This window comes from Lonchura striata, chromosome Z (genome assembly GCF_050655825.1).
Source record: "Lonchura striata isolate lonStrDom1 chromosome Z, ASM5065582v1, whole genome shotgun sequence".
NCBI lineage: Eukaryota > Metazoa > Chordata > Aves > Passeriformes > Estrildidae > Lonchura > Lonchura striata.
Window position 1 is genome coordinate 28,459,677 of NC_140740.1, and position 13,512 is coordinate 28,473,188.

At 46.0% G+C, this 13,512-nt stretch overlaps 1 protein-coding gene across 2 annotated transcripts; it reads right to left on the reverse strand.

Moving 5' to 3' along the window:
* Positions 1-9,401: 9,401 nt before the first annotated feature.
* Positions 9,402-13,209, reverse strand: LOC144248268 (uncharacterized). Of its 2 annotated transcripts, none has more exons than XM_085567016.1 (2): positions 13,088-13,209; positions 9,402-11,617 (listed from the first exon to the last, which is right to left on the reverse strand). In XM_085567016.1, exon 2 carries the CDS (start codon positions 11,408-11,410, stop codon positions 9,857-9,859), a length of 1,554 nt encoding a protein of 517 aa, XP_085423142.1. In that variant the 5' UTR covers positions 11,411-11,617; positions 13,088-13,209; the 3' UTR covers positions 9,402-9,856. The 2 variants fall into 2 exon arrangements, with proteins under 2 accessions (XP_085423142.1, XP_085423144.1); XM_085567018.1 differs by having other exon boundaries at positions 13,092-13,165.
* Between the last annotated feature and the right edge of the window lie 303 nt (positions 13,210-13,512).

The following is a 13,512-nucleotide window of genomic DNA, read 5'->3' on the forward strand; positions in this document are numbered from 1 at the left end:
GGCAGTTTATTGCTAGTTATCTAACAGATTATGTTCTTGGACTGCAGCTATTTGATCAGTGGCCTGGATAGAGGCACACACACACCCTGACATCCTCTCTATCTGCTGTCTTCTTCGTCTCTCTCCCCGCCCAGGGTTGCTGCTATCTTTTATAAGATATATTACGTATAACATGTTTACAATTATTCCCCAATACCTACTACCTACGTTGCCAAGTGTTTTTCTACTCTAAACCAATCTGTGAGTGCCAACATCACCAAGAACATGGAGGCAAGGAAGAAGAAGGAAGAAGGATGGGTTCAGCCCACTTTCCTCCATCTTAGAACTTCTGACCCCCATGTACAAAGCGAAAACCCCCCTGTACATGTGCTAAAACCCCCCTGTACAATACTAAAAAAATTTCCCCTCTACTTCGTAACTACTTATACTATACTATCTAACCTTTTGTGATTGCTTGTTCCACCTCCAAAGTTGGTAATTCATTCTATGGCTCAAACTCAAAATCACAGTTGTTTTTCAGCTGTCTGCCAGGGTCTAGAATGCTTCTGACCAAGGCCTGGAACCTCTAAAAATGTCTGAGAGACATTTTGAGTTCCCACATCTCCCCTCCCTGTTTGAACCAAAAACACCTGCTTTGCCATGTTGTTCAAGGCTCTTTGAATGCACATGAAAATGCATGGCAGAACAAGTAGAACTACAAATGCTATAAGAATATATAACACTATTTTAAAAAGTGGTGAAAGATTAAAAAAGCCAATGAAATCATTTCACCAGAATCTTGTAAGTTTCTTTTTTCTCAATTTGCTGATACTACTTTGCATTTGTTTCATATTTTCATGAATAGATTTTGAATGATCAAGCAAGTTCATGCAGCATGTCCCCTCAAATTTTTCACATATGTGCCCATGTGACAGCAGCAAATAACCAACTGCTGCCTTGTTCTGAAGCACCGCTTGTCTTGCACTGCTGATATCTGTTAACATGTCACTCAGTGCAGATGAAATGGCACGATTATGTTTACTCAATCCAGCATGCTATGTGGTCCAATTGTGTCAAGGTCACCCCCAACGCTGCTTTTGGGGTGAGAAAATTGCAACTGCAATTCTCCGAGCCTTGTCCCAAATACAGACATCATTATCACAATTTGGCTATATTGTTCAAAGGACCTTTTCTCTTTCCTGTGTGTCTGCTCCTTTAAAGTTCTCAAATCAGGTGTTATCAATGAGAGCTCCTCAATGCTGCATGGACTGCTTTTGACTTTTGCAGGGATAGCAGGCCAAATTCTGTCCCCGCAAATGAAAAAACATTCCCTTCGGTAAAGTGGCTGGGTGTTGAAGGGATAGTTTGCTCATCACTTTGGTGTGATTGCACCAGGCATTTCTATGAAAGAACTGATTTGGAATGATATCTACTATCTGATTATCTATCTTTGCCACTCTCAATGGATTGAATTCGGTACCAAATCCCATTTTTGTCGATCCAAAAATTTTCCAACTCTGGAGGTTCAAAGTGAGCCACAGGAAGGAACTGTGTCCAGACACGCCATCCCTCCATAGGATCCGAAAAGGACTTCAGAACCTTTTTGGAGGGGTGTCCCCTGGAATTGGACATTCCTTCACTGGCACACCTACCAAGCATGTCAAAAATTGTTTCCCCAGTTGTGAATGGGTCAGGCAAATGCTGTCCAGACCCGCTGCCTTTGCCAAAGTCTCCCACACCTTTTCCTTTGGTTGTCTCATGGGAAAGCCTGTCCCATTGCCCAAGGCAACAAGCAAAGGAATGAAGCACATGAACACTATCTGTCTGAACCCCATGTCCATGTCCCCAACCTCTGTGAGAAACCCCGCAATGCAGCAACATCCAAACAACACTTGATTCCCCAGAAAAACCCCAAGTCTCTGAGTTCCCAATCGTTGTCTGACGAGACGTCTGCAGCGTTGCTGTCCATCTTTGTCTGCGTGCTTGCTTCTCTGCTTCTCTGGTCCATGTTCACTGGCATCTGCACCCGATGAGGTTTCACGTGCCTTGCCGACACCCACTTCGATCCTCGTTCTATAGAAATACAAACAAAACCCTTGCCCCAAGTTATTAATGTAAATGAACTTTCAATTTGTCCTGACTCTGGGTTTTTGACCAAAACTGAAGAATTTTCCCCTAGCACTGCTCGTGCACTGTTTGTAAAATGTCTGACAATTCACATACAAAATTTTGTTCAACTGCATGTGAGATGTTGCTCCTGTCTCCTCCTTTTCTGTTTATCCAAATGGATTTCAAGGTATGATATATTCTGTGGTTTCTCCTGTATGTCATGATCCAAAAATTGCTCCTGAAAATGTGTGAACTGAAACACAAATGTTTTCAAGCTTCTCAAAAGATGCATATTTTGTGACATCAGTTTGCCACAGCTGAAGACTTTTTCAAAACTCTCAAATTGGTCACTCCTGTAAATACAGGACGCTGTACAAACTGACACTCTGACAAGCGTTGATGATTTCCTTTGCCTGACCTTTAGAAAGCGAAAGGATTCCATCAATGTTTGTATACTTTTGTGAAAAAATGCATGGCTCAATTTTTCTTGCTCAAAAATGTCTGGCAGTGTTTGTGAGATGGACACTGTGAATCTGTCTACATGAACATTTACTTTTACTAAAAACCTCAGAAATGAAGAATGCATTCTGATGTGCATAACAAAATATTTATGTTCTCTGTCTTTTAGGATTATTTTCATACATAATAGATACGAATATAAAACTTCATTGTCCATATGTTTTAAAAGTGATTCCTCTAATTGTTTGGCCACATTTGCAATATACACTGAATCTGTGATCAGATTGATGGCTTCTGAAATAACTGAAAAACCCTGACTATTACTACTAATTTTACAATTTGTGGTGAGTCTTTTACCATTTTTTACATCTGATTCCCATTTCTCTATTTTTGGAATTTTCCATGTGATTTGTGAGTTTTCCTTGAACTATCAGTAAACACTGTCATCTTTCTATTAATTCTTAACTTATTTTTGATTTTTCTCTAAAACTTATTTTTGCATTTAACGTATTGTGAGCTAAAAAATGAACTGTGCAAACTTCTGGGTATTCTAACAACGTGATTGAAAATCTTGTGACTTTGGATTGTCCACTCAAAAATATTTTTTCTTTCTTTAAATGTAAATGAATGATTAGGAAATCTCTGCCTGACATTGTCAGCAATCTGGTGTTTGCCTTAACAATGATCTGAGCCATTATCTCTATATCTATAAGAACACCTTTTGAGGGCCTGTAAGATAAAAACAAAGATCTATTTTAAACTTCATGAAAACATTACCACGATCCTTGCTCAAAGTTATTAACTTGACTGATTTTTTCAATTTGATCCGTCCAGTGTCTGGCACTCTCCTCATATTTTCCTCGACAATCAGTGAAATCAAATCTACAAAAGAACAATCTCAAAAGATTAAAATATACAAAATTTTCATTACTTATTCCAGCCTTATTTCAGGCACTTCTTCACTTCTCTTCTTTTCTCTCTTTACACTTTTTTCTTTTTTCTCTCTTTCTCTTCTCTTTTGAAACAAGAAGGTTAAAATATAAAACATAATATAGAACAAGACAAAATATCGTAATAATAAAATGCAGAAAACCTATCAAAATCAATAACAATTCAAAAGAGTTCAAAAGAAAGATTCTAAATAACATATATGAAATTGAACAAAGCATAATTATCAGAAACATTGTGCCAGTGGTTCAGAGTCTGCAAACAGCTGAAACACTTGTTTCAGTGAGAATTGGCATTCCCTTCCCGGGCAGGGCTGACAAGTCTCACTCCAAAGCTGTGTCAGCTGTCAAATTTGTAGGATCGAATTGATGGATCAAAATGATCTATACAACATTCATTTTTGTGCAAAAACCTCTGAATTTTGCTGGCAAACTCATCCATCCAAGTTAAAATCAGGGCCTGGCCAAAACCCAAACTTTAAATTGGAGTGATGCTCTTTATCATACTATCTTAAACAAAGCTTATACTAACATTACATATATGATACCTAAAACATAACTTATTATAACATTTTCATATAAAATAAACACTCAAAGTTCAAACTGATAAATTGATCAAATGACACGAGGATTCATTCTTCTTGAAACTCCTTTGAAGGAAACAGATGTGTTTTCAATTGAAAGAAACCATAAGATAAACATTGATAAAACATTGTCAGAATGCTTCAGGCATTTGTCTCTGAGATTTTCTGAAAAACATTCAAGAGTGTTAAAAAATAGAAATGCAATGATTCCACTCACAAGAAATATAAAAACAAACCAGAGAGTTCACCTAGAAAAATGCACAACATAGTTAAAGTCCAAAATGAAACTTCGGAATGACATGTAACCTGGATGAGATTACAGAAACAACAATAAAACATACGAAAATTCGCTATGAAAGAACAAAGCACAGAGCTTCACCTGATAACATGATAAAATTTCTTAACAATAACATTTATAAAATACTTAAATAGTTAAACGCAAAAGAAAGAATTTGGAAACAAACACTCTTTGTATCATTACACAAAGAAATAACAAAATAAACAAGTGATCATTAAACAATGAAATCGATCTCAGAAAAACTCAGAATAAATTTCTTCAAGACTCTTATACACTGATAAACTTACAATAAAACAGAAAAGACTAAAATAAAACCAAAAATCCGATAGACTGTTTTCCCTTTAACTCAATATTCATTATCATCTCATAAACTCTTTCAGTCAAAACCTTATTATTCTTAAAGAAGAATAACTAAACTTTGTTAATTGAACAAACTTAACCTTTGAAAAACTTAAAATAATTTTTTGAATTAAACACTACTTAAACTTAACATATAAAATATTGGTAAAAAACCCCTAAATTATATTAATTTTATGAAACCTATATATATATCAAATTAACAATATATAAATTCATTATCAATTAAATGCTTATAAACTTAACTTTTTCAGGGCCCAAACTAAGATAAACTTAAAGTGATATACTCTAATTAAACAATACTTAAACTTAAACTTAAATTAAACTATATATAAAATTCAATTCTATTATTAATAAAATGCTAAAATACAACTTAACTTAAATCTTAACATAATAAATTACTAAAGTTTCATGCTATTCAATTCTCTATCTCAATTCTCATTATACTATCTCTTTTTCACATTATGTTCTATAAACAATATCACTTCACCACACCGGATGGGTGCATGTGCTGATCAATTCTGTCACCTAACTAAAAAATCTGGGGTTAGCATTTAGAAACATTGGAGAAGTTTGAAGAAGGTCCTTATAATTTCAAGTGGCGACTTAGCTGTATCTTATTTTTTGGGTGAATGTTGGAATTCCATCTCATCATTGCTGTGGGACATTTGGTGTAATAGATGTGATTGCAAAAAGTTATTTACTTTGACTGCTGTGGTTTCTGGGCTGTGCCGTGTATTTGTTGTTAATGTTTTGATGTGCACTGCAGTGGAAAAAGCCTCAGCATGTCACACCGCAGCTCTGCTGTGGAGAGGCAGCAACCGAGGAAATCCCTGCCTTGGTTCTGCCCAGTCCCCGCTTGCACGAGCCCGAGCGGTGCGCAGGGGAGCGGTTCTGGCACAGTCACACCCCGCTTCTGCCCGCATTGGGGTGACTGTGTCTCTCTCCCGCTCTCAGCCCCCGCTCACGCCCAGCATCGGCTGCACTGGACCCGTGCCTGCAATTTGTCCCTCAAACACTTCTGCGTTCGCTTTAACTTCTGCAAACGTAGTGTGCATTCTGGATTCACCCGTCTCTGTCTGTGTCGCCATGGGAACGAGAGAAGGAACACCAGCCCCGACTGCACCCTGCCGCGCCGGCCCCGGCCACGGCCGTGAGCTCGGGAATGTCCCCTCTCACGCCCGACTGAACCCGGCACCGTTCCAGTCCCAGTCTGGGTCGTCCCGCCCGGCCCCGGTGTCTGTCCCCGCTCAGCGTGATTCGGCGCTCTGCTGACGTCATCAGCGCGCGACCGCCGCTCCCCGCCGCCGCCGCGCCCCGCGCCGCGTCCCGCGCTCGGGATTCCCCCCCCGCGCGGTCACCGCGCACTCTGTGGGCACTTGGCTGGCTGGCGGCCGCCGCCGCCGCCAACGCTGTCAGTGCCTGTGCCGCGCTCGAGATGCGAAAGACCCCGCTCTACCGTTCGGCGCACTTCGCTCTCCAATATGTACTTCCGACAATTGATTTACATTCGCAAACCCCGTACTAATTCCTGATAAACTTTCAGTCTAACATTTCTTCTAACAACCGATTCATGTGTAACTAATTTTTGATGCAATAACTATTCTGTTCTGGTCGTCTGAAACTCACAGGGGTGGCTGTGGGTTTGTGCTGGCTGTTGCCATGGGAACCGTGACGGACCATGCCCTGAGTCATCCTGGCCACGCCCCGTCCCTGCCTGTGTCACCCCGGGGGTGAGGACGCTCCTGCTCTGGTCCCGGCCGTGCTTTCGCCTAACTCCAGCTCGCAGCGCCTGGTTCAGAGCCACTGCCGTCCCCCCCGGGCTGACGCAATCACCCTCCTGTTCCCATTCCGGTCCCGATGTTTCCCATCTCGCTTTGCCCCTCTCCTGACTGTCCCAGCACCCACAACCAGCGCGCACCGGCCCCGCCCCGCCTGCGCCCCGTCCCACGCGTTCCAGATGCGAGAAATTCCTGCACCCGTGGCTCTCGGGCTTTGCTCGACCTTCACGCGCGTGCCCGCCGCCTGAGCTGCAGCAAGGGACGCCTCTCGCTGTCCCTCTGCTATTTCCTCAGCGGGTCTGGCTGCCGCGGTCCGGGAGCTGCCCCCCGCCTCTTGGGTGGCCGCTCTTGCGGCTTCACGGATTCTCGACACCGAACGCGTCACGGGACGCTCGGGACGCCTGGCCGCTGCACCCGCGCCCCTGCTGCCCCGTGTCTGCGCTGTTCCTGCTGCCCCAACTCTTGCCTGCACCGCGGGCTGTTTTGAACTCCCAGCCCGAGCAGCCACGAGAGATTTCTCCTCTCCCCTCCTCTTCCCTCTCTGCTCTGCACTCCCTCTGCACCCTCCCCCACCGGAGACGCCGCCGCTGCCCCTCCCGCCGCGGGTTCGGACTCGAGCAGCGCTGGGTCCATTCCCCCACCGGGGGCTGCGGCTGTGCTTGGCTTATCTCTCTGTCTGGGGGACTTGCATTGGAGGAGCTCAGGGATTGAGGTTCGAGGGAAGCTGAGGAACAGTGGGAACCCGGACACACAGGGCATGATGACAAACCATCCCCTGATTGTCCATGGAAGGCAGTCCTGCTTTCCCTGGATCTGTGGTGAGGAAATCTGCCCCAAGCTGCTGGCTGGGCGATCTTCCCCCTTTGTGCTCCCATAGAAACCCCAGCTGTCCGGCTGGACGTGCCGTGCTGTAGAGCTGGCTATAATATTGTCCTTGTTAAAAGCAAAAGTTTTGCAGCAGTCTTATCTTTTTGTCCTTTTGTGGCTCAGTAATAAAGTTATTTATTGATCTTTTGCCAAAAATTCAATCCCAAGAAAAAATATATATCTGTGTGAGAGTGACTACACCGCACCTATGATAACAAAGCTTTCATTTCATTTGGGCTGTCTCTACCTGATGGGTAGAAGTTTCGCCCTATAGGGCTAAAAAATATCTTTGGTGTGTCCTTGAGAAAATTCCTTCCCTCCCCATGTTCTTAATTTCAACCATTCTCACCAAAAGCTGAGTCAGCATGAAGTCAGTCCGGAGATGGCACTGTCCATCGTCCAGCAGGTCACAGGCGAGGAATCCCAGGCGCGCTTCTGGTTTCTCTCCCCCTGGCTGTCCTCCAGACGAAATGCCTTGGTGAAGGTCAAGTTCTTATCTTGAGCTTTCCGCTCCCTCTCTTCTTGAAAATGCGGAGAGTGTGTACTGCTCTTCTTTTTTTTTTTTTTTTCTTCTTTCTTTTTCTGCCGATGAAGGTTGGAGGTTGTTTGATGTTTCTTTTTCTTCTTTTTGTTGATGGCCCACCCAGGGAGGCCAGATGTGAGAACCCCAGCCTTGTTTTGGGGCCACATGTGGTGGTGAAATTCCTCCTCCAACCCGTGCTTCCAAAGAAAAACTCCGCAGGCTTAGCTGTTCGGTCTCAAGGCAGTTTATTGCTAGTTATCTAACAGATTATGTTCTTGGACTGCAGCTATTTGATCAGTGGCCTGGGTAGAGGCACACACACACCCTGACATCCTCTCTATCTGCTGTCTTCTTCGTCTCTCTCCCCGCCCAGGGTTGCTGCTATCTTTTATAAGATATATTACGTATAACATGTTTACAATTATTCCCCAATACCTACTACCTACGTTGCCAAGTGTTTTTCTACTCTAAACCAATCTGTGAGTGCCAACATCACCAAGAACATGGAGGCAAGGAAGAAGAAGGAAGAAGGATGGGTTCAGCCCACTTTCCTCCATCTTAGAACTTCTGACCCCCATGTACAAAGCGAAAACCCCCCTGTACATGTGCTAAAACCCCCCTGTACAATACTAAAAAAATTTCCCCTCTACTTCGTAACTACTTATACTATACTATCTAACCTTTTGTGATTGCTTGTTCCACCTCCAAAGTTGGTAATTCATTCTATGGCTCAAACTCAAAATCACAGTTGTTTTTCAGCTGTCTGCCAGGGTCTAGAATGCTTCTGACCAAGGCCTGGAACCTCTAAAAATGTCTGAGAGACATTTTGAGTTCCCACAGAATGGAATGCCCCTTCACTCTTAAGGCCACAACATATGAGGGGCTTCTCCTCTCCCAGCGTCTCAGTGTAAAAAACAGAGAGGTCCAGATCATCATACAAAAGACGAAGCACTGGAATGGCCTGTGCAATGATCTGTCCCTCCGGCAGGAAGAGAGGGGGATGGACACAGCGCACCATGAAATAGAAAGTCGTAGGACTGAGTGAAAGGATGGCAGGAGGGACCTCTATCTCATGTGGGGTGTGCTTGGTGTCCCCAGTGACAAGGTACTTGCAGTTTAGTAGATTGTTCCGTGTGTGAGTCTCGCAATCTCGAATGCGTGGCAGAAGCTCTGCTGTCGCTGTGATGAAGTGCCAAGATTGTTCCGTCTGTGAGTCTCGCAATCTCGAATGCGTGGCAGAAGCTCTGCTGTCACTGTGATTAAGTGTTGCTTCTCTTTCGACCGCCACTTTGCTCTCGGGGGTTACTCGCCGCTGTCCCCCGTCCCTCCCCAGCCCCCCGGGACCCTCCGGCTAGCTGTCCCCTCCGGGGCCGGGGTTTTCCGCAGTCCCACTGCCCTGGGCTTACCAGGCAGCGTCTGGGTTAGCACGGTCCGAGCTGCGGCGTTGCCTCAGTCGCCGCTAGGATTCGAGATAAAGAGACCAAGAGAGACCAATGGTATGCTTGTCCAGAGAGATTGTATTGCCTGAAGCATTGCAGTGACCAAAGGCCCTGGGCTATTGCCCAGATACAGTTTTATACAGCAAAATTAAGAGATAAGGTCTTAAACAATAGAGACAGTGTTCAGCTAAGGCACATCAGAACCACCCCAGGGGCCAGGTCCAATGGGAACTGCTCAGGGGTGGGGAGAAGGGGGTCTACAGAGGAATGCTGAAGCGGGACTTTCCCGAAACAGTGGAGCATACATAAATGTATCTTTTCCCTCAGTTTACCACTCCCAAGGCCTTTCTAATACAATGGGGCATACATGAATGTATCCTTTTCCTCAGTTTACCATTCCCAAGGCCTTTCTAAAACCTTCCTCCACGCTACCATGCCAGCATGACTGCAACAATTCCCCGCTTTTCAATTACTAAGATGAACGATGCCTTGGGAGAAGGTAAACTGTGGCTCTTAAACTGCAGTGTCTTTCTGCTTGTCGTCTTCCCACCAATCGCTTTCCGTGGCGGCAGCAGCGATGAAAACCGGCGCGGAAGCCTTCGGCTTCGAGGTGATGACCTTGGAGACGATCCGCTTCAGAATTCCAAATGCTAACAGAACTAAAAACAATGCAACTAGAAAGTAAAAGATGTCTTTTAAAAGAGACACTGCCCACCCAGAAAGGTCCCAGTCTTTGAACAGATTTTTAAACGAATCCTCATTTTCTTGTTTCACACTCCCAATGAGGCTTCTCATTTCCTGAATGGATGAGTGGACACTCTGTCCTTTAGATGACAGATCAAAACAACACAACCCATCAAATTCTTTACATCCATGACCATGTGCCAACAGCAGGAAATCAATAGCTGCCCTATTTTGGAGGGTAGCCTTTCTGGTTATTTCCTCGTCTTCTAGGAGGTCACTCAGGGCCACTGATGTTAAATTTGCCTGCTTGGTCACCCAGCATTCTAGATTGCCTAATTCACTCAATGCTTTGGCTGCTGCAACCCATGGTAAAAACACAGAGACAGCAACTCTTTTGGATTTTGCCCAATGATAAATTTCTGCATCACAATGTTCATCAAATTGGCTTGCACTCCGCTTAGTAATTTTTTTCCCACTTTTTGCTTGCCCAATTGGAATTTGGGTCATGTTGGGGGAAGCAAGGGTCAGATGCCCAAAAGTACATGGACCTCCAATAAGACGAGATGGGATTCCTGGGTATGCTCTGTCCCCACAGATAAGAAACATTCCCTTGTCCAGCTTGCGTGGACGGAAATCAGTGGTGGATGCAAATTTCAGTTTGTAGACAGCTGTGCACCATTGACCTGCTCTGAATTCTACCTTGTACTGTTTGACATGCTCATATAATTTTACTTCTTTGGTTGGGGAAAAATCAAATTGAATGCAAAATTCAGCTTTTGCAGAGCCTAGGAGTTCTAATTCCTGGGGCTCCCCCTCAGCAGTGGGCAAATGTGAAACCCACCCTTGCCACAAAATGAGGGGATTTCGCACTTGTCCTTCAACTTGTCCTGCACCTTTAGGTATTTTATTTTCGTTCACCTGCTTTTGCAAACGGACCAGATCAATTGGAAACTCATCCCCCTTACTTGGAACCCCTATTAAACATGTGGACATCGGATTTTCTGCTGAGGCAGTGGACAAACACATATGATCCTGTTGCAAGGCTTGGGCTAGCGTGACCCACACATTTTTCTTGGGCTGTGGAACAATCCATGCATCCACCGTGGAAGGGTAGATGACCATTCCCTGGAACCAAACGATGAGCAGGAATGTGGAAATTGACATTCTGCTAGTCTGAAAGAGAGATAAAATCATACAACAAAGTGAACTAACTCTGAAAAAGATACAATTTGCTCTGCCAGTATAAAGGAAAATGATTCTCCCCCCTCCCGCCTTCCCCCCTTGTCGAGGAGGCCCTTTGAACCCAGGAGTCCTGGGGGTTGCTGCTGCTGAAGCAACCACCCTTTCCCGTGGTTTTATCACTGAGTCCTCTGTCATCAGCATAGCTTTCCTGGTGCACTCCTTGATGAGCTGATCGAGTGTGGGGGGAGGCGATGATGGAAGAGCCAGGATGACTCACTGACAGACTTCATTTGCATTTGTGGTGACCAGTTCTAATATAAGTTGGTCTTGGAGCTCTGGATTTTGCACCCTTTTTTCCACAGAGGCTCGCACTCGATCCACAAAATCCATGAATGGTTCTGAAACAGACTGCTTTAAAGTGGTATATGAGACAATAGGGTCTTTAGAAGGCATATTAAAAAATGCACGTTCTGCTGCATCCCTGGACAGGTCTAACACTGCTCTGGGAATGCCTGCTGCTTGCTTTTCAGCTTGGCTCCAATCACCCTCACCCACTAGATGTTCTAAAGTGATTTCCTCATCCTCTATATCTGTGGAAAGGCTTGGACTTTGCAGAATCTCTGGGAGGAGATCTGCTGCAAGTCTTTTCCACGTTCTTTCCCACAATCTAAACTCAGACTGAGGGAGCAAGCAACTGAAAAGACGCTTCAAATCAGCGGGGACAAATGTTTTGGAGCATACAGTAGCTTTCAAAATGCTCTTAAAAAATTCACTTCTTTCCCCAAACTCACGCTTCGTTTTGCAAAGTTCCCTAATACTATCATACGAAAGGGGCTCCCATCTGGCGTTCTGTCCCCTGGCATTATAAATCACAGGGGCTAAGAACGCAGGCTCGGTCTCTCTGAGCACTTCCCGGCTGACAGCCTGGGCGCTGCCGTTGCCAGGGAGATCGGGAGAGGGAGAGGGAGGAAGGCCGGCTTGTGAGGGAGTGGCCGCAGCCGGCTGGGCTGCGTGGAGCGGGGCTGGGACAGGGACAGGGTGTGGTGATGGAACTGCGAGAGGAGGAGCTGAGGGCTGGACCGGGGGCTGGAATGTGGGCTGGATCGCCGCAAGGGAGGAGGGGTTGGGGTCAGGGACAGGCGGAGGGGGAAATGCGAGGGCTGGGGGCATGTTCTGGGCTGGCACAGGGAGCAGGGAATGCGGGGATAGAGAAGGGAAAACCGCGTGGCCGCCTCCATCTTGTGGGGGCTGCACGGGGGGGGGAATGGGGAGTGCAAAGCATGGATTTTCAGCTGCGGGAGCGAAAGCAGGAGGCGGAGAAGGGTTAGAAACTAAATCTACATCTGCACAGTTAGTTTTCTCACCGCAGGGGGTGCGGGGGGGCACCGGGGACGCGACAGGGCGCTTTTCTGCTCCCTGGGCGCCCTGAGTGTCCGCACTCTCTTTCACAACATCGTAAACGACCAGAAACATTCTCATAAAACCTTCTTTCACTGAAGGATCTCCTGCCTTTGTCCTTTCACTCAGCACTGCACCAACACGCTTCCAAAATCGTCTTTCTCTCACTAGTTGCTCTGTTATCTCCGGAATACTTACTGATAACCATCTGACAAACTCTTTTACAAGGCTCTTAGGAAATTTGACACCTGCACTCAGCAGGGGCTCCCGAACTTGTTTATAAATCTCTTTCTGCTGTGTAGTCAGCCTAACACCCATGGCTGGCTTCACAGCAAATCTCAACCAATTACTGCAGCAAACCCAAAGTTCTAAAGCTACAACGGAGACTCCCGTCACGCCTGCGCGCTGGCGTGTCCCCCCACGGGCACACAGGAGCCGATGTCTCCTGGCCGGGCCCCTGCCCCCCAGTACGAGACTCACCCACCGCCGTCCTTTAGACACCACTGCAGCAACGGTTCCCGAACCCCGGGCGGTCTCCCGGGTGTAGAGAGGTGCCGTCCGACCCGTGGTGACCTCACCGGACAGAAATCGGCGTCTGTCTCCACGGCAACAGTCCCACTGGGCTGTGTGGAGAGGCAAGTGCCTCACAAAACCAGCGTGATCCCAGAGCTTCTCCCCGCGGAGACGACAGCCTGCGTAGCGATTTATTCACACCGCTCTCCGCTCTGCAGCTCACGGTGACACTGCAAAGCGTCTGGAAAAGCTCCTAGCCAGTGCACTGTCCATGACGGCTGCGGCAGGCTTGCTCAGACCAGTGCAAAGCCCAACGTTAGTGCGCCACTTGTTGCTTCTCTTTCGACCGCCACTTTGCTCTCGGGGGTTCCTCGCCGCTGTCCCCCATCCCT

Bases quoted from the DNA above. Each gene is read 5' to 3' on its own strand.
- LOC144248268 (XM_085567016.1), bottom strand. From the start codon at position 11,410: ATGCTGATGACAGAGGACTCAGTGATAAAACCACGGGAAAGGGTGGTT.